General features: G+C 39.5%; 1 protein-coding gene across 5 annotated transcripts in view; it reads right to left on the bottom strand.

The window, feature by feature from the left end:
- The window catches only part of FTO (FTO alpha-ketoglutarate dependent dioxygenase), a 389506-nt gene that overhangs the window by 203960 nt on the left and 165752 nt on the right, over positions 1 to 19794 (bottom strand). For all 5 annotated transcript variants that reach the window (XM_042918172.1, XM_042918177.1, XM_042918175.1 and 2 more), the window contains exons 5-6: positions 8498 to 8577; positions 1988 to 2131 (exon numbers count right to left, since the gene is read on the bottom strand). In XM_042918172.1, coding sequence (XP_042774106.1) covers positions 1988 to 2131; positions 8498 to 8577 — 224 coding nt within the window. The remainder of the gene's footprint in view (positions 1 to 1987; positions 2132 to 8497; positions 8578 to 19794) is intronic.

Raw genomic sequence — 19794 nt, 5'->3', positions numbered from 1 at the left:
GGAGGAAGACATAACTTTGCTCCCAAGTCTAATTCAGTGAGGTCACCGGGCCCATAAAACGCTTATCTTTCTTGAGGTTCTAGCTATCAGCAGTGTCTCTACTTAAGGACAGATAGGAGAGAAAATGGGGCACTTATCAGGTACAGGGAAGGGAAGAAAGTCAGTCCTGAGTGCAGCTTATTAGCATTAGAAGTGGTTATTCTTTCCTTGAAAGGAAGAATTTCTTTGCCTTTTGTTCCAGAGATTGTGGCAATGTTTCACAAGGTATGGGGCAGTTCGCAAGATCCTAAATATCTCTTTAAAGACACTGTATGACCTCGTGGGAGCAGACATGGTTTCTCCTCTGCTCCAAAGCCCTCAGTGGCTCCCCACTTCCCTCTGAGTAAACAGGAAAGTGGTTGTCCTCATGGGGAGCTCCAAGGACTGATACAATGTGCTATTCCCCAGGCCCCTAGAACCACCTCTGTGACCTCATGTCCTCGAACTCACAGCCTTGCTCCTGCCATTTGAACTAGACTGTCCCTTACCTAGTCTGGAAACACCAGGCATTTTCCTACCTCACAGTCTTTGTGGCAGTTTGTCCCTCCACCCGAAATACTGTTCCCCAGATATCTACGTGGCTTCCTCCTCATCTCTTTCAAGTCCCTGCTCACAGCACATCTTCTCAGTGGGGATGTTTTCTAGTTATCTCAAGAACCTACTATATGATGAGCAGGTGTATTAAGTTTATTATCTGTCCTCTCCCTGGCCTAGGATGCCTAGTTTACTCTCGTAAACTACCGTAAACTTTACATCCTAAAGCACACAGAAGAGTGCCAGGCACGCAATCAGTAATTACTTGCTGGAAGGATGAAAGAGAACATTTTTGTGTTCCAAATTCTCCGCCGATCCTTCCAATCCGAACAAAGAGAGAGTCTCGGGTTGGTGATAACCTTCAACAATTCTCCATGACTCGGGAACCTCTTTTTTCCTTTTAAAGTTTTTTTTTGTTTTGAGATCTAATTTGCCTGCCACAAAATTCATCCATTTTCAACGTCGAATTCAATGACTGTTAGAAAACACAGGAGTTGTAGGCTGCTCTCCCTGCTTCCCATGAATAATGGAGACTTCAGGCTCAGAGCCTTCTCCCGGCGAGAGAATCTGCTGGAAGGTAGTAACACTGCTCTGTTTACACTGGCGAGATCTCTCTGGTTCCTTTTTCTTTTGGCTAGTGATACTGGCTCGCTTCTTAAAGTGGTAATACAAAGGTTCCTTTTCAAAGAAAATTTATTTACATAAAAATGAGCCGAGTTTTTAGAAGTATTAAGTAGACAACAATACGCACAGTCCAAAGATAAAGCAAAAAGCTGAGAGGGTGTTCCTGAGAGCAGCACAATTGGTGGAACATTGGCTGGTGGGATCCAGAGCTGCTGGTCTCACAGACTGCAGACCCACACCTCATTCTGTAAACAAAAAGCGAGGTACGGACACTTGCTCCTGGGGTCCGCCCACCCTTCCCTTTGGTCCTTGCAGAAAGACCATTCTTCATGGGTCTTGTGCTTCTGTGCACCTGTGAGCAAGATACTGACTTCCCTCTATCTCAGCAAGAATGGTTGGTATAGAGAACAGCCTTGGAAGATATAGCTCATCTCCAGAACAACGGGCAGGGATGCTAAAAGACTTGGAGGATAAAGACGGTGTCTTGTTTGGAACAAATGTCAGCCATGCTTACTGCCTATTATAAGAGATTCGGGTTCCCTTTGTTCTTCTCCTATAACCCAACCCTTGCAGGTGCATATGTAACCGGGCCTGCTCTGTGCTGCCCCGTGGAAAGAGAGGCTTGTACAACTGGCACAAAAATGCTGATACTCCAGCTGCTGCTATCGTTGTAAGTAATAAACTATTCTTTATCTCTCACTGAGGAATTTCAGGTCTTATACCCATATGAAATTACGGCAGATCAACTTGTTAGCTTGCAGGCAGTTTCCCGGTTCCTGAAAGTCCTCACCTCATTGTGGATTTCCTCTCCTTGTTTCAGAACCGCGGGCTCAAAGGATTTCAAAGAAACATCACCACCGTCTGCCCCGTCACGGACATTCTGCAGAGCCACCTGGCAGCGCTGTAAGATATAATCCAAGGTTCCGGTGGAGCACTGCAGAGACAGAACCAGCAATCAAGATGAGGAGCAAAATTCCAGTTCACCATCGACTCGTCCTAGGGGTATCCACATTTGTCCCTTGTCCATTACGTTCACCTGTTGCCCCCACAGCTCAGCCCCTATTCAACTTAAGAAATACTATAGTGGCCGGCTCACTGGGCTCTGTGTTGCCAGCTTGGCCTCACTTGGGCCACTCTTCTGGCTGGTTTTCTTTCATTATATGGGCCTTATATCTCAAAACAGTGGGCTCCCTGAGGCTAAAGCCATGTGTGTGTATACACACACACGCACACACACACACACACACACACACACACACACTTTTATTGTATATTTCTTTTTTTTTTTTCATTTTTTTAACGTTTATTTATTTTTGAGAGAGAGACAGAGAAAGCGCGAGCAGGGGAAGGGCAGGGAGAGAGGGAGACACAGAATTGGAAGCAGGCTCCAGGCTCTGAGCTGTCAGCACTCGAGCTCACAAAATCATGACCTGAGCTAAAGTTCGAATGCTTAACTGACTCAGCCACCCAGGAGCCCCTTATTATATATTTATTTCTACGCATATTGCAGCATCTAGAACCAAGTACTAAATGTAAAAGAAACTTAGTGAGTAGTTATTGGACGAATCACTAATTAACCAATACGTCAAAGACACTGACTTCATTGTATAAGTGCCCTGGACCTCACAATGGGAAAGAAAAGTAACCAGCCTGATCAGTTCAGCGGTCCACAAAATGGAATGGTAACGGCACACACAAAAAAGTGAAGTTATAAGCACAGGGCAAAGGACTCATTTTCCTTTTCTGCAAAAACCATAGAGTTCACGGCCGCAAGTCCTTGGTAGAACAGGTTCTTCTAATCATGGAGAACACATGGCTCATGCCCTCAGGGCTTGTTCAAAGGCCTCACTTGGTAGCTTGGTGTGGGCAGGGGCAGATAGCTAGTTCGTCCCTCTCTGTGTCTGTGGGAGAAAAGCAGAGGTCAAATGGACAAACTCCTCCTCTGAATGACATATGTCAGAAAAAAAGAGGATGCGGACGGTGGCAACGTGATTTCCTAGAATGATAAAGAGCTACAAATGTCCTTTAGACCCGGTGAGGAAAAGGTATCACGCAAGTGTTTTTATTTGAATACGTATAACTCAAACAGATGTCTTAGAACCTTCTAGTGCCCTGGTATAAAAATCAGTTGGGCGGCTACCGCCATTTTACGCAATGTGTCACGTATAAGCCTGGGAAAAACAAAGTTACGGTGACAAAAACAGAAGCCTGACTAATATGTATTTTAATATGAAGACCTCAAAGTGCCGGGAGCACATCGGCAGGCAGCTCCAATTTGCTACCTAGAAAAAACAAAAAGGGGCGCTGAGTCACCACTCACTTTTGTCCCTGAGCCACTCCTACAACCTCTTATTAAAAGACATTCTGTCTATAAACATGTTGTATTCACACCTTTACTTTCCCAAGTATCAAGTGACCTACATGAGAGGTTACAATGCATTTATCCCGACAAAAGACTGGAAACAACCTGCATTTCCCATCAAAAGGGGACCCCTTAAATAAACTATGGTGGAGCCACATGGGGGACTTTTTTTTTTCCTGGGTGGACAGAGCTTTATCTGTTGTAAAGAGCCCACAATGAGGCCTATTTTTTTGGCAGAGGTTGGGGGAACAATTTTATTGAGACATTATTCACATGTCATAGAAGTCACACATTGAAAGCATACAATTTATCGTTTTTAGTATATTCACAGTTAGGCAACCGTTTTGTTTTGTTTCTAATTTTTTTTTTAACGTTGACTTATTTTGACAAAGAGAGAGAGAGAGAGACAGAGTGCGCAGGGGAGGGGCAGAGAGAGAGGGAGACACAGAATCCGAAGCAGGCTCCAGGCTCCGGGCTGTCAGCACGGAGCCCCACGCGGGGCTCGAACTCAGGAACTGTGAGATTGTGACCTGAGCCGAAGTCGGACATGTAACTGACAGAGCCACCCAGGCTCCCCTAGGTGACCGTTTTAACAACTAATTTTAGAATATTTTTGTCATCTCCCCAAAACACACTCTGCACCCCTGTACAAACTCTGTGTCTTCTCCTCCCCTTTCTGCCAACCTTTTTTTTAGCAGCTATTATGAATCAAGCTACCAAGAACATTCATGTTTCCTTTTTTTTAGCAGCTATTATGAATCAAGCTGCTAAGAACATTCATGTAGAAGTTTTCATTTCTCTTGGGTATGGAACTGCTGGGTCATACGGTATTGAAAATCCTGAGGAAGCGTCGCCGTGTTGTCCAAAGTGGCTGAACCATTTTATATTCCCTCCAGCAGCACGTGAGGGTTCCAATGTCTGCACATCTTTCCCAGTACTTGTTACTGTGATTTTAATCATCGCCATTCTAGTGGGTGTGAAGTGATATCTCACTGGGGTTTTCATTTGCATCTTCCTGATGACTAATGATGTTCAACATCTTTTCATGTGTTTATTGGCCGTTTGTAGACCTGCTTTGCAGACATGTCTCTTTACATCCTTTGTCATTTAAAAATATTGGATTATGTATCTCTTTAATTAATGGTTGTAAGCGTTATTTATATATTCTAGACACGAATACCTTGTGAGACAAGTCATGTGAAACTACTTTCTCACATTCTGCAGTATCTCTTTCCACTTTCTTGACAGAACCTTTTGGAGTATCAAAGTTTTTAACTTTGATGAGGCCCAATATATCTATTTTTTCTTTGGTTGTTTGTTCTTGTGGTGTCATATCGGAAAAAAATCATTGTCTACTCCAAGACTTATATATTGATAAGCAGTTATCACCAAGGCTTACTAAAACCAAGTGCAGAATAGTATATAGAGTAGGCTACTATTTGTATAAAAAATATCAACACATATTTGCTTGTATATGTATTAGGCATCACTGAAAGAAAACTAAGAATCTGATGACACTGGGTACCTCTGGGGAGAAGGAGCTGGTTGGCTTTAGAAGAAAGAGAGAGACTTGAAACTATTTATTCTTAGGTTCTTTTTAGGTTTTGAACCATTTGAGTAACTACCTATTCAAAATATAATGATATATAAAATTTAAACTTAAAAAAAAAAAAGATATTCAGGAGAATGGAGTTCTTCTGTTCCAACCGGAAGAAAACTAAAATCAGATAAAGGTCAAGAGCCATCAGACATAATCTAGTCACATGTAACCAAAAAACTAAATAGATTTCTTCTCCGATTAACTAAAACGAATTTCAGAACATCGCTTCCTTAAGACAGTCTGTTTCCTACATATTTTGAATAGGCAGAAAATTGCAAATCATTTTGTTTGCAACAGGTGAAACAAGAAAGAAGACATTTTTATAAAGTAAGTGAGGGCTATAATGCTGCATGGATTTTCCCCTCTTCTATCGAGGGAAACAGCAATGTAACTTTCATGTCAGAAAAAAAGTCTTTCCCTCTTTTATTACTGAAAACAATAATATATCATGAAATAAGAATTTCTAAGTAAGATAAAAACATGATCCTGTCATCTTTCCCTATTTTTATTATTTTCATTGCACGTGAGTCTTTGTCCACACAGTTGTGACCAGTCAGTACACAACAGTGTATATTCTGTTTTTCTCTGTATGTAAGTATTCAAAACTACCATTTTCAATGATTGCTCATTGAGCTGATAATTTAATTAAGGAGTCATGTGCTACAAAGGCACCGAAGTTCTGCCCAACTTTTCACTACTCTTAATCACTCTAAACATCTTTGTATGTATATAGATATAAACATATATACACATATAAATATATACACATACATACAAATACGCATACACATACATACATACATACATACATATACATATATACTTCTTTTGAATGGTTTCCTAGGTTTGAGTCCAAAAAAATAGTGTTATGAGATCAAAAATATGAGTATTTTTATGGTAGTTGAACACATCCCCACATAGTTCACCAAAAAGTATGCCAATTAGAAAAACTTCCAGAACTATATGAATGTATGTTTCACTGTAACTTTACCAGCATTGATCATCAGCAGTTTTGACTTTCCACGGAAATAAAAAATCACCTTAAAATGATGAGTTTATAAATAAAATGTGAATTGAAACACAGCCACACTCCTTTGATTCCATATAGTTTCTGGCTTCTCTGGAGTTACAATGGCAGAGCTGAGCAGTTGCCCCAAGATCTTACGGCCCATGGGCCACGGTTTGCTGACCTGATCTATACTTCAGAAAGCAAGATAGTCACATCGTTCACATCGGATGTGTCTAATTAGTAAAAAAAATATATCTTGTGGCTTGAACTGAAGTGCAGAGATTATAAAAGACCTAGATTTGAGATACTGGTTTTCTCCCAATAGCGTTACCATATATATCCACCTCCCTATTTAAAAGTGAATTAACGCTCGCGATGTTGCCTAAAAATGAGAAGATACAAATACAGCTGTGACTAAGCAGAAAATGCTAAACCCCAGGATATTCTGAAAGCACTGCTACTCTAATAAAATTGGTCTGCCTGGAAAAAAGGAAATAAGGCTGCAGGGGGACTGTGCAAACCGTACTCTGGCAGGCCCCTTTTGGAGGTCTGTGTAGGTACGGACTTTTTTTATGGCAGGAGGTGGAGGAGGAGAGTTTTAGTCCCTTATTTGCATTTGCCTGCTGGACCGCTCCACGGGGCAGCTCCAACCCAGCCTGTTCAAAACTGAATGCACTATCGTCTTCCCCTAATGTCTTCAACTGCCATTTCTACTAATGGTAACGGCATCCCTAAATCACCCAGGCTTGAGAGTTGGCCAAGAGCCTGGCACAGGGAAAGCATCGAATAAAGAGTAAATTCGTTCATTCTCGCATTCATTCTTATGTTCCTCCCTCCACTCAGACAGTCCTGCCGTCGCAACTTCCTGAGAGAACTTACTTTTAGGTCTCTAAGATAAGCACCTGTGTGTCTTTTTGTTTGGTATCTGTCTCCCCGACTCACATGCAAGTTCAACAAAGGTAGTGGCCAGGGTTGTCATGCTGATGATTCCATCTCTCAAGCCTGGAATGCTGCTGAATGCACAACAGGCACCCAAGTATGTACATATGTGTGTATGTATGTATGTATGTACGTACGTATGTATGTTTTTAATGTTTATTTTTTAATGTTTATTTATTTTTGAGACAGAGAGAGACAGAGCATGAGCGGGGGAAGGGCAGAGAGAGGGGAAGACACAGAATCCGAAACAGGCTCCAGGCTCCGAGCTGTCAGCACAGAGCCCGACGCGGGGCTCGAACTCACGAGCTGCGAGACCATGACCTGAGCCGAAGTCGGAGGCTCAACTCAGGTGCCCCTTGGCACTCCAATATTTAGCTGAGTGAATAGAAGAGAGGAGAAAGGGACATGAGGAAGGCAGGAAAGAATGTCTGATAGGCTGGCTGGCATCTTGATTGAGTAGACACTCGTGCCCTCTCTGTCCCATAACAACGTGACCAGTTCACGAGAAAAGCTATGGACTTAACAAAAGACGTGCCACTGCCTTGCAGACTCAGTCTCAGGACTGAAAAGGTCTTGTGCTTGTGTTTCCCTGCTACTTTGTTGTATCCCTTCTGCCCAACTTCGCACCCTGATCCCCCTGTGGTAGGATGAAAAGTCAACCTACAAAGCAAAAGCATAGATAACAAGTTTGGATACAAGGTCAACTTGTCGTCCTTCTCATGATTATTCTCCTGCTCTATGGAACCCTTCTTAACTGATCACTTAGTACCCCAGGGTGACTATTCAGAGTTTTTCCTCACCTCTTAGGTTACCATTCTGAACTGGTCTAATCAGCTGACCATCAGCCACTGCAAGTGGTGGCAGAATTGAGCAATAAAGTCTGGGTTAGGAACACAACTGGGGAGCTCAGAAATTCCTTGGCACACTGTAACTTTCTCCTTAATTTACATTCACATGCCCAGAAGCCTGACCGAAAAGTTAAGGGAAATGTAAATTCCCAACCATCAGAGCCAGTCACAGCTAACACATGCACAAGCACACAAATCCACCCCATTTCCTGCTGGCCATCTCCTGTCCTTGACCTTGACAGATACAAACCCCTCAGAAAATCTCTAACTAGGAACACCTGCCGATGATGTTTTACCTTCTCCAAGAAACATAACCCCAAAGAAGCAAAATACACTTATCCCGTGCTGTGAGTACACTGTTTTTAAAAACTGTATCCAACACAACCCAAAGCTGAAAAAGCAAGTAAATAAAGGCTCAAGTCAAGTTCGATGGAAGCAATTTTCCTATCAACTACTCTTCCAAAACTCTATGTGAAATTGCTCATTCCAACCACTACTGTCACATCCAATTAAGTTTGAAACACATTTTTATTTACACTTACCTCTGCCACTCGGTGGGTGGAACTAAATCGAGGTGGTAAACCAGCCAAAACGCAGTGTTGGTGGGTGGCATTGAGATCATCTGTAGGAAAAATACCAAAAATTAAAGAAAATAAAACCACATACACACACGCATACATACACACACATTTATTAGTCACTATCATAAACCATTCAACAAAAATACAACATAAACAGTAAATCCGTTATTCAACAACAACAGCCAAGGAATTAACACCTACTTTGAATTCTTTAAACCATTAGCTATAACTGGGATGACTTTGTATGTGCATAAGTATTACGGATAGACATCAAAACCATGACATGCCCAAGAGTAAAAGGGGATGTTAATTATTCGAGGACAACAAGTATAAACCAGGACGGTCTTTAGCAAACAGTACATGTGGCTACCCTATTTATGTGTGGTCTTATGATGCCCTCCCACCACTAAGTTTACTATTTATGAACTTTCTCTTTCTCATGATACATCAAATTCTATCCATGCCTTTAGATAATAAGCCAATTTTTTTTTTTACATTATTTGGGGTGGAACAGCTTTCATCTGAAAATCTACCTCTTTCTCTCCCCAATCAAAATATCAATTTTGCCCTAACAATTTTCCAGGCAAAAAACCAACCAACTCAGCAGTTGCAAAGTTTTGGCACTCAGAACAGAATTCAAGCCTATGGATTCACAACCCAAGAATGGAGTAGGTGGTGAATTCATCAGTTGAAAAATAAGCTTAAAACCACATGCAGTGGAAGAAAACCAATGGCCAAGTTGCTGCATATTCTAAGAAATGATGCCACAAGTCAGGCAAAAAATCTCTATCACCTCTGCTTAGGACATCACTCCCTCTATTACAAAGAGAACTGAACAGTACTATTCCCCAGCAGTGTATGATTTCCCAGATAGGCAACAGAGGCTTCTTACCAAGATACCAAGACCCACAATGATTTATACTAAAAGACAAAGACCACCACACCCCTTATGTGTCAGGAAAATTAACTTCTAAACAAAATAACAGAAATGTGAAATGTCAACTGAAGGGCTCCTGCTTCTGAACATTCTGGAAGAACAGTGAGAAGGTCTGCCTTCCTACCTGAAGCAACTATTAAAGGGACCAACACTAGGAAACAAAGGTTTCTGACACTGGAAAACAGAGAAAGATATAATCCCCGGGATAGAAAAATAAAATGGGTGAGCCCTAAAATTGCCCTAGCTTACTACCCGGAACAGTTTCGAAACCAGAATAGAGAGTGGGGAGTCAGACAGAACCCAGAGTTTTCAGCTTTCCTTCTTGCTGAGTTGCGAGGACAGAAACTGGAGCTTAGGAAGCCCAAGGCAACGAGGATATGTACAACAGAACACTGGAATAGAAGAACCTGCACGGACAGAAAACAAGCGGACATCGGCCGAAGGGTTCCTTCAAGTCTCTGGCTGAGCACTGACAAGGGCGTGTGTGAATGAAAACTTCCCAAGGACAGAAGAAGAAGCAGCAGCAAACAATAGGCTGAACAAATGTCAGAGCTCACACAGGGCTGGGGAGGTTTTGTGTTCTCAGCAGCTAGAATGGCTCCTGCTACGTGAGAGAATGGATAGAGTCCTTGGAGAAGCATCACCTTAGTAGCAGGGCTATATTAGTTCTGTGTCAAAGATCCACTTGACAGCTTAAAAGCAAGCCTCCAAATGATTCAAGTTATTCCAAATAAGTTAATTAGTCACTAGAGCAAAGTCCAACGCTACTGAAAAGAATTTAACAAAATCAGACACCAAACAAACTTCACAATATCCGGCATCCATTCAAAAAGTAACAGAGAAGAGGGGTGCCTGGCTAGCTTAGTTGGCAGAGCATGCGATTCTCAATCTCAGGGTTGTAAGTCCGAGCCCCACGTTGGGTGTAGAGATGACTTAAGAGTAAAACCCTATAAAAAAAAAAAGTAGGAGAGGAGAAATGAAAGACATACATGACACATAGGTACATATAAGATATATAGGCATATATAGGTATATATTATATAGGTATATATAAGAAATACACATATCTTTCTTTTCTTTCACATATATATCTTTCATATATATAGAAATAAATGAAATGAAGCTATAAAGATGAAAAATGTAGTCTTTGGAATTAAAAAAAAAAAAACCACAGTGAATTAGATTAACAGCACTTCTGGCACTGCAAAAAAAAAAAAAAAAAAAAAAAAAAAAAAAAATCAGCGACCTAGAATACACAGAAATAGAAACCATCCAAAACTGAAGCATCGAGAGAAAAAAGACTACAGGTAACTGAAAAGGCATCAATGACCTGGGATACTATTTATCAGTTTAACATAAATGTAATTGGATTCTCAGAAGGGGGAGAATGATAGAAAAAAATATGTATCTGAAGAAATGATGGCCAAAGAGAAAAATCAGAACAAAGAACAAGGGCAACAAACAGAAAACATTAACAAATAAGGTAACTATTAAATCAATTATATTAGGGTCGCCTGGGTGGCTCAGTTGATTGAGTGTCCAACTTCAGCTTAGGTCATCATCTCATGGTTCATGGGTTTCAGCCCTGCGTTGGGCTTTGTGCTGACAGCTCAGAGCCTAGAGCCTGCTTCAGATTCTGTCTCCCTCTCCCTCTGCCCCTCCTCACTTGTGCTCTCTCTCAAAAATATATAAACATTAAAAAAATAAATAAATTATATCAATAATAATTCTCAATGTCAATGGAGTAAGTACACAAATTAAAAGACAGAGATTATCAGAGTGGATGCAAAAACAAAACCCAATTATACGTTGTCCACAGGAAATTCACTTAAGTATAAAGACACATACAGATTAAAAGTAAAGGGATGGAGAAAAAAATATTCTATGTTAACACTAATCAAAACAAAGCTGGAGTACCTATATGAATTTCAGACAGAGTAGACGTCAAAACAAGGAAATTATCAGGAATAAGAGGGCATTACATAAAGGAGTCAATCCTCCAGGAAGATACAACAATCCTTAATGTGTATTTGCCTTATAAGACAGAGTCAAATTATGTGAAGTAAATCTAATAGAATAGAAAGGAGAAATAGACAAATCCACTAATACAGTTGGAGACTTTAACACCCCCTATCAGAAACAGAAAGATCCATCAGGCATAGAATCAGTAAGGACACAGGTGAACTCAAGAATACCATCAATCAACTGGATATAACTGACTTCTACAGACTACCTCATCCAACAAGAGCTGAATACACATTCTTCTCAAGCTCATATGGAACATTCACCAAGAGAGATCACATTCTGGACACAACACACACACACACACACACACACACACACACACACACACACATACACACACACACACACCAAAATTTAAAAGAATAGAAATCATACAATATCTGCTCTCAGACCATAAGAATTAAACTAGAAATCAGTACCATAAAGACAGCTGGAAAATCCCAAAATACTTAAGAGATTAAGCAGCATACTTCTAATTTACATGGCCAAAGAAGAAATCTCAAGAGAAATTTTAAAGTATTTTTAACTAAATGAAAATGAAAATACAACATCAAAATTTGTGGGATACAACAAAAGCACTTCAAAGAGGAAAATTTAATACACTGAATGCATATATTACAAAGGAAAGATCCAAACTCAGTAATAAAAGCTTCAACCTTGGGAATTTAGAAAATGGAGAGCAAATTAAATCTCAAATAAAAAGAAAAAAATAATTAGAATAGAAATCAAGGAAATCAAAAACAGAAAACTAACAGAGAAAGTCAATGAAACAAAGCTGGTTCTCTGAAAAGATCAATAAAATCAATAAGCCTCTGTCCAGACTAAGAACAAAAGAGGAAAAACACAAATTATTAATACCAGAAACAAGAAAGGGAACATCACTACAGATCATATGGACATTAAAAGGCTAATAAAGTAATACTATGTATAGCTCTATGCCCACAAATTTGATAACAGAGATGAAACAGACCAATTCCTTTGAAAGACTAAATCTTCCAAAACTCACATAAGAAAAAGACAATCTGAATAGGCCTATTTGTACTAAAGAACGAATCAAAATTACTAACCTTCCTAAACAGAAAGCTCCAAGCCTAGATGGGTTCACTGGTGAATTCTACCAACCATTTAAGGAAGAAACTATGCCTATTCTTTACAGACTCTTCCAGAAGAAAAAAGTGGAAGGAAGACTTCCTAATTCATGCTATGACACCAGCGAAACCCTAATACCAAAAGCAGACAGATATTACAAGAAAAGAAAACTACAAATTAATATTCTCAAGAACATGGATGCAAAAATCCTCAAAAAATACAGTATTAGAAAACAGAATCCAACAATGTATATTTTATATACTTTTATATATATCTTATACACTTATATGCCACAACCAACTGAAATGTATCCACATATGCAAGGCTGGCTCAATATGTGAAAATCAATTAATATTTTGTCTCCTGTTTGTCCATCTGTTTTCGTTTACAAGGGCTACTCCAAAGAACAAATCAAAGCACACCTGGTGCAGGGTACAAAATATTACTACGAGTAGGGTAATAAAATAACCAAAGTCACAACAACAGAGAGCACATAACAATCCCCGAAAAAACACCTCTTCAAGGGCCAGACCCTGGACAGCATATGACCCTCCTTTAATATAGCAGTGCTCGCAGGTGCAGAGCACACAACATTTTAAAATGCATAAGGGACAGAAAACCAGCCAAAATGACGAAACGGAAGAATTCTCCTCAAAAGAAACTCCAGGAAGCAGCAACAGCTAACGAATTGATCAAAACTGATTTAACCAATATAATGGAACAAGAATTTAGAATAATACTCATAAAATTAATCGCTGGGCTTGAAAAAAGCTATGAAACTTGAAATCGGCCACAAGAAAAAGTCTGGAAAACCTCCAAAAGCATGGAAGTTAAACAACACCCTACTAAAGAATGAATGGGTCAACCAGGCAATTAGAGAAGAAATTAAAAAATACATGGAAACAAATGAAAATGAAAATACAACAATCCAAACACTTTGGGATGCAGCAAAGGCAGTCCTCAGAGGATAATACATTGCAATCCAGGCCTATCTCAAGAAACAAGAAAACTCCCAAATACAAAATCTAACAGCACGCCTAAAGGAAATAGAAGCAGAACACCAAAGACATCCCAAACCCAGCAGAAGAAGAGAAGTAATAAAGATCAGAGCAGAAATAAACAATATAGAATCTAAAACAACAGTAGAGCAGATCAATGAAACCAAGAGTTGGTTTTTTGAAAAAATAAACAAAATTGATAAACCTCTAGCCAGGTTTCTCAAAAAGAAAAGGAAGAGGACCCAAATAGATAAAATCATGAATAAAAAATGGAATTATTACAACCAGTCCCTCAGAAATACAGGCAATTATCAGGGAACACTATGAAAAATTTTATGCCATCAAACTGGACAACCTGGAAGAAATGGACAAATTCCAAAGCACCCACACACTTCCAAAACTCAAACAGGAAGAAATAGAAAATTTGAACAGACCCATAACCAGTGAAGAAATTGAATCAGTTATCAAAAATCTCCCAACAAATAAGAGTCCAGGACCAGATGGCTTCCCTGGGGAATTCTACCAGACATTTAAAGCGGAGATAATACCTATCCTTCTCAAGCTGTTCCAAAAAACAGAAAGAGAAGGAAAACTTCCAGACTCATTCTATGAAGCCAGCATTACTTTGATTCCCAAACCAGACAGAGATCCAGCAAAAAAAGAGAACTATGGGCCAATATCCCTGATGAATATGGATGCAAAAATTCTCAACAAGATATGAGCAAATCGAATTCAACAGCATATAAAAAGAATTATTCACCCTGATCAAGTGGGATTCATTCCTGGGCTACAGGCCTGGTTCAATATTCGCAAATCAATGTGATACATCACATTAATAAAAGAAAAGATAAGAACCATATGATCCTGTCAATTGATGCAGAAAAAGCATTTGACAAAATTCAGCATCCTTTCTTAATAAAAACCTTAGAGAAAGTCGGGATAGAAGGAACATACTTAAACATCATAAAAGCCATTTACGAAAAGCCCACAGCTAATATCATCCTCAATGGGGAAAAACTGAGAGCTTTCCCCGAGATCAGGAACACAACAGGGATGTCCACTCCTACCGCTGTTGTTTAACATAGTGTTGGAAGTGCTAGCTTCAGCAATCAGACAACAAAAGGAAATCAAAGGCATCCAAATTGGCAAAAATGAAGTCAAGCTTTCACTTTTTGCAGATGACATGATACTATACATGGAAAACCCGATAGACTCCACCAAAAGTCTGCTAGAACGGATATATGAATTCAGCAAACTTGCAGGATACAAAATTAATGTACAGAAATCAGTTGCATTCTTATACACTAATAATGAAACAACAGAAAGACAAATAAAGAAACTGATCCCATTCACAACTGCACCACAAATCATAAAATAGCTAGGAATAAACCTAACCAAAAATGTAAAAGATCTGTATGCTGAAAACTATAGAAAGCTTATGAAGGAAATTGAAGAAGATACAAAGAAATGGAAAAACATCCCATGCTCATGGATTGGAAGAATAAATATTGTTAAAATGTCAATACTACCCAAAGCTATCTACACATTCAATGCAATCCCAATCAAAATTGCACCAGCATTCTTCTCGAAGCTAGAACAAGCAATCCTAAATTTTGTATGGAACCACAAAAGACCCCGAATAGACAAAGTAATATTGAAGAAGAAAACCAAAGCGGGAGGCATCACAATCCCAGACTTTCGCCTCTACTACAAAGCTGTAATCATCAAGACAGCATGGTATTGGCACAAAAACAGACACATAAACCAATGGAATAGAATAGGGACTCCAGAATTGGACCCACAAAAGTATGGCCAACTAATCTTTGACAAAGTAGGAAAGAGTATCCAATGGAAAAAAGACAGTCTCTTTAACAAATGGTGCTGGGAGAACTGGACAGCAACATGCAGAAGAATGAAACTAGACCACTTTCTTACACCATTCACAAAAAATAAACTCAAAATGGATAAAGGACCTGAATATGAGACAGGAAACCATCAAAACTGTAGAGGAGAAAGCAGGGATAAAACCTCCCTGACCTCAGCTGCAGCAATTTCTTACTTGACACATCTCCAAAGGGAAGGGAATTAAAGGCAAAAATGAACTACTGGGACCTCATGAAGATAAATAGCTTCTGCACTGCAAAGGAAACAATCAACAAAACTGAAAGGCAACCAACAGAATGGGAAAAGATATTTATAAATGATATATCAGACAAAGGGCTAGTATCCAAAATCTATAAAGAACTCACCAAACTCCACACCCGAAAAACAAATAATCCAGTGAAGAAATGGGCAGAAAACATGAATAGACACTTCTCTAAAGAAGACATCCAGATGGCCAACAGGCACATGAAAAGATGCTCAACGTCGCTCCTCATCAGGGAAATAGAAATCAAAACCACACTCAGATATCACCTCACGCCAGTCAGAGTGGCCAAAATGAACAAATCAGGAGACTATAGATGCTGGAGAGGAGGTGGAGAAACGGGGACCCTCTTGCACTGTGGGTGGGAATGCAAACTGGTGCAGCCGCTCTGGAAAACAGTGTGGAGGGTCCTCAAAAAATTAAAAATAGATCTACCCTATGACCCAGCAATAGCACTGCTAGGAATTTACCCAAGGGATACAGGAGTGCTGATGCATAGGGGCATTTGTACCCCAATGTTTATAGCAGCACTCTCAACAATAGCTAAATTATGGAAAGAGCCTAAATGTCCATCAACTGATGAACGGATAAAGAAATTGTGGTTTATATACATAATGGAATACTACTTGGCAATGAGAAAGAACGAAATCTGGCCTTTTGTAGCAATGTGGATGGAACAGGAGAGTGTTATGCTAAGTGAAATAAGTCAGACAGAGAAAGATAGATACCATATGTTTTCATTCTTATGTGGATCCTGAGAAACTTAACAGAAGACCATGGGGGAGGGGAAGGAAATAAAAAAGTTAGAGAGGGAGACAGCGAAACCATAAGAGACTCTTAAAGACTGAGAATAAACTGAGCGTTGATGGGGGGGTGGCAGGGAGGGGAAAGTGGGTGATGGGCATTTAGGAGGGCAGCTGTTGGGATGAGCACTGGGTATTGTATGGAAACCAATTTGCCAATAAATTTCATATTAAAAAAACAGAAAATCAATTAATATAATCCATCACAGCAACAGGCTAGGGAAGAAAAATCTCATGATCATACCAATAGGTGCAGAAAAAAACATTTGACAAAATCCAACACAAATTCATAACAAAACCTAGGATTCATAACAAAAACTAGGATTAAAGAGTAACTTCTTCAATGTGATAAGGAACATGTACAAAAAAAGTATGATGTAGCTATCATCATACTTAAATTTGATTCCTCAATAAGATTGGGAACAGGGCAAGAATGTGTCTTTTCACCACTCCTTTTTTTTTTTTTAATATTTATTTATTTATTTTGAGAGAGAATGTACACATGCAAGTGGGTCAGGGAAAGAGAGAAAGAGAGAGAGAGATTCCCAAACAGGCTCTGTGCCGTCAGCACAGTGCCCAATGTGGGGCTCAAACTCATGAACTGTGAGAATCACTTGAGCTAAAATCAAGAGTCAGATGCTTACCCAACTGAGCCACCCAGGTGCTCCCACCACTCCTTTTCAATAGCACAATGGAAGTGCCAGTTAATGCAATGAGATGAGAAGAGGAGAGGAGGGGAGGGGAGGGGAGGGAAGGGAAGGGAAGGGAAGGGAAGGGAAGGGAAGGGAAGGGAAGGGAAGAGAAGAGAAGAGAAGAGAAGAGAAGAGAAGAGAAGAGAAGAGAAGAGAAGAGAAGAGAAGAAATAAAACTGTCTTTCTTCAAAAATTTTTTTTAACATTTATTTATTTTTGAGACAGAGAGAGACAGAGCATGAACGGGGGAGGGTCAGAGAGAGGGAGACACAGAATCGGAAACAGGCTCCAGGCTCTGAGCTGTCAGCATAGAGCCCGACACGGGGCTTGAACTCACAGACTGCGAGATCATGACCTGAGCCGAAGTCGGCCGCTCAACCGACTGAGCCACCCAGGCACCCCTAAAACTGTCCTTCTTCATAGATGATATGACTGTCTGTAAAAAATTCCAAATGAACTGACCCAAAAAACCCTCCTGGAATTAATAAGCAATTTTAGCATAGTTGCAGGATATAAGGGTAACATGTAAAAGTCAATCACTTTCCTAACAAATAAGTGGAATTTGAAAGTAAAAACTCATTACCAATTACATTAGTATTCCCCCAAATAAAATACTTAGATATAAAATCTAACAAAATATATATAAGAATTTACATAAAGAAGACCAAAAATTCCTGATGAACAAAATCAAAGAACTGATGAATGGAGAGATATTTCATGTTCATAGACCGGAAGACCAATATCATCAAAATGTCTATTCTTCCCAACTTGACCTATAGATTCACTGCAATCCCAATCAAAATCCCAGCAAGTTATTTTGTGGATACTGACAAACCAATTCTACAGTTTATACAGAGAGACAAAAGACCCAAAATAGCACACCATATTGAAGAAGAACAAAGCTGGAAGACTGATTTACCCAACTTCAAGAATTACTGTAGGGCTGCAGCAAGTAAGACAAAGTTTTATTGGCCAAAAGAATAGGCAAAAAAAAAAAAAAAAGATCAATGGAACAGAAAAAAAGAGTATACAGAAAGACAGCCATTTAAATATGGCCAACAGATCTTTGACAAAGGAGCAAAGGCACTACAATGGAGCAAAGATAGTTTCTTCAACAAATGGTGCTGGAACAAGTGGAGATCCACATGCAAAAAAAAAAAAAGAATGCATCTAGACACAAACTTTCCACTGTTCACAAAAATTAACTCAAATGGATCCTAGATCTAAACATAAAATGGGCAAGTGCAAAATTCCTAGAAAATAACACAAGAGGAAATCTAGATGACTTTGGGCATGGCGATGAGTCTTTGGATACAACAACAAAGGCACAACCCAGGAAAGAAATAATTGATAAACTACACTTCATAAAAATTAAAAACTGTTCTGTGAAAGACACAGTCAAGAGAATAAGAAGACAAGCTGAAGACTGGGGCAAAATATTTGCAAAAGGCAGGCTCAATAAAGCACTGTAATTCAAAATACAAAGAACTCTTAAAACTCAACAACAAGAAAACAAACAACTTCATTTAACAAATGGGCAGGAGTTCTGAACAGATACACCACCAAAGAAGATATAATGAGAATAAGCGTATGAAAGGATGCTCATCATCATTTGTCATGGGATTGCAAATTAAAACAAGATACCACTACCCACCTGTGAGAATGGCCAAAATCCACTGATAACTGATTAACACCAAATGCTGACAAAAATAATGGAACAACAGAACACGCATTCATTGCTGGTGGGAACGCAAAAGGATACACGTGGTTTGGAAGGCCGCGTGGTGATTTCTTACAAAACTAAACCTGTTCTCATCATAAGAACCAGCAATTGCCCTACTTAATATTCACCCAAATGAGTTGAAAACTTATGTCCACACAAAAACCTATGAACAGATGCTGACAGCGGCTTTATCAACAATGGCCAAAACTTGGAAGCAACCCACATGTCTGTGAGTAGGTGAACAGATAAACTGTGGCCCATTGAGGCAACGGTGTAATATTCAGCACTATGAAGGTGTGAGCTATCAAGTCACGAAAAGAAATGAGGAAACTTAAATACCTACTACGAAGCGAAAGGAGCCAGTCTGAAAAGGCTGCATACTGTAAGATTCTAACCATAAAGCATTGTGGAAAAGACAAGACTATAGAGAAAATACAAAGCTGTCAGGGGTTGAGGGTAGGGGAGAGGATGAATAGGGTTACAGGGGATTTTTAGAGTAGAAACTATCGTGCATGATACTATAATGGGAGATATAGGCCATAATACATTTTTTAAATCCATAAAATATATCCATAAAATATACAACACCAAGAATGAACTCGAATATAAAGTATGGACTTGGGTGATAATGACACGTCAATGTAGGCTAATCAACTGTAATAAACATCCAATCCGATGCATGATGTAGACAGTGGGAAAGGTTGCGTACGCAGGGGGACAGAAGTGTAGGGCAACTCTACTTTGTGCTCACTTTTGCTGTGAGCCTAAAATGCTATGAAAAGTAAACCCTCTTTTTTAAAACAATGTGAACTGAAAATTCTTCATTCTGTAAGACTCTGTAGTTT

The sequence above is a fragment of the Panthera leo genome, chromosome E2, assembly GCF_018350215.1.
Source record: "Panthera leo isolate Ple1 chromosome E2, P.leo_Ple1_pat1.1, whole genome shotgun sequence".
NCBI lineage: Eukaryota > Metazoa > Chordata > Mammalia > Carnivora > Felidae > Panthera > Panthera leo.
The sequence above is the reverse complement of the archived record's forward strand: the minus strand, read 5'-3'. Positions and strand labels throughout refer to the sequence as shown.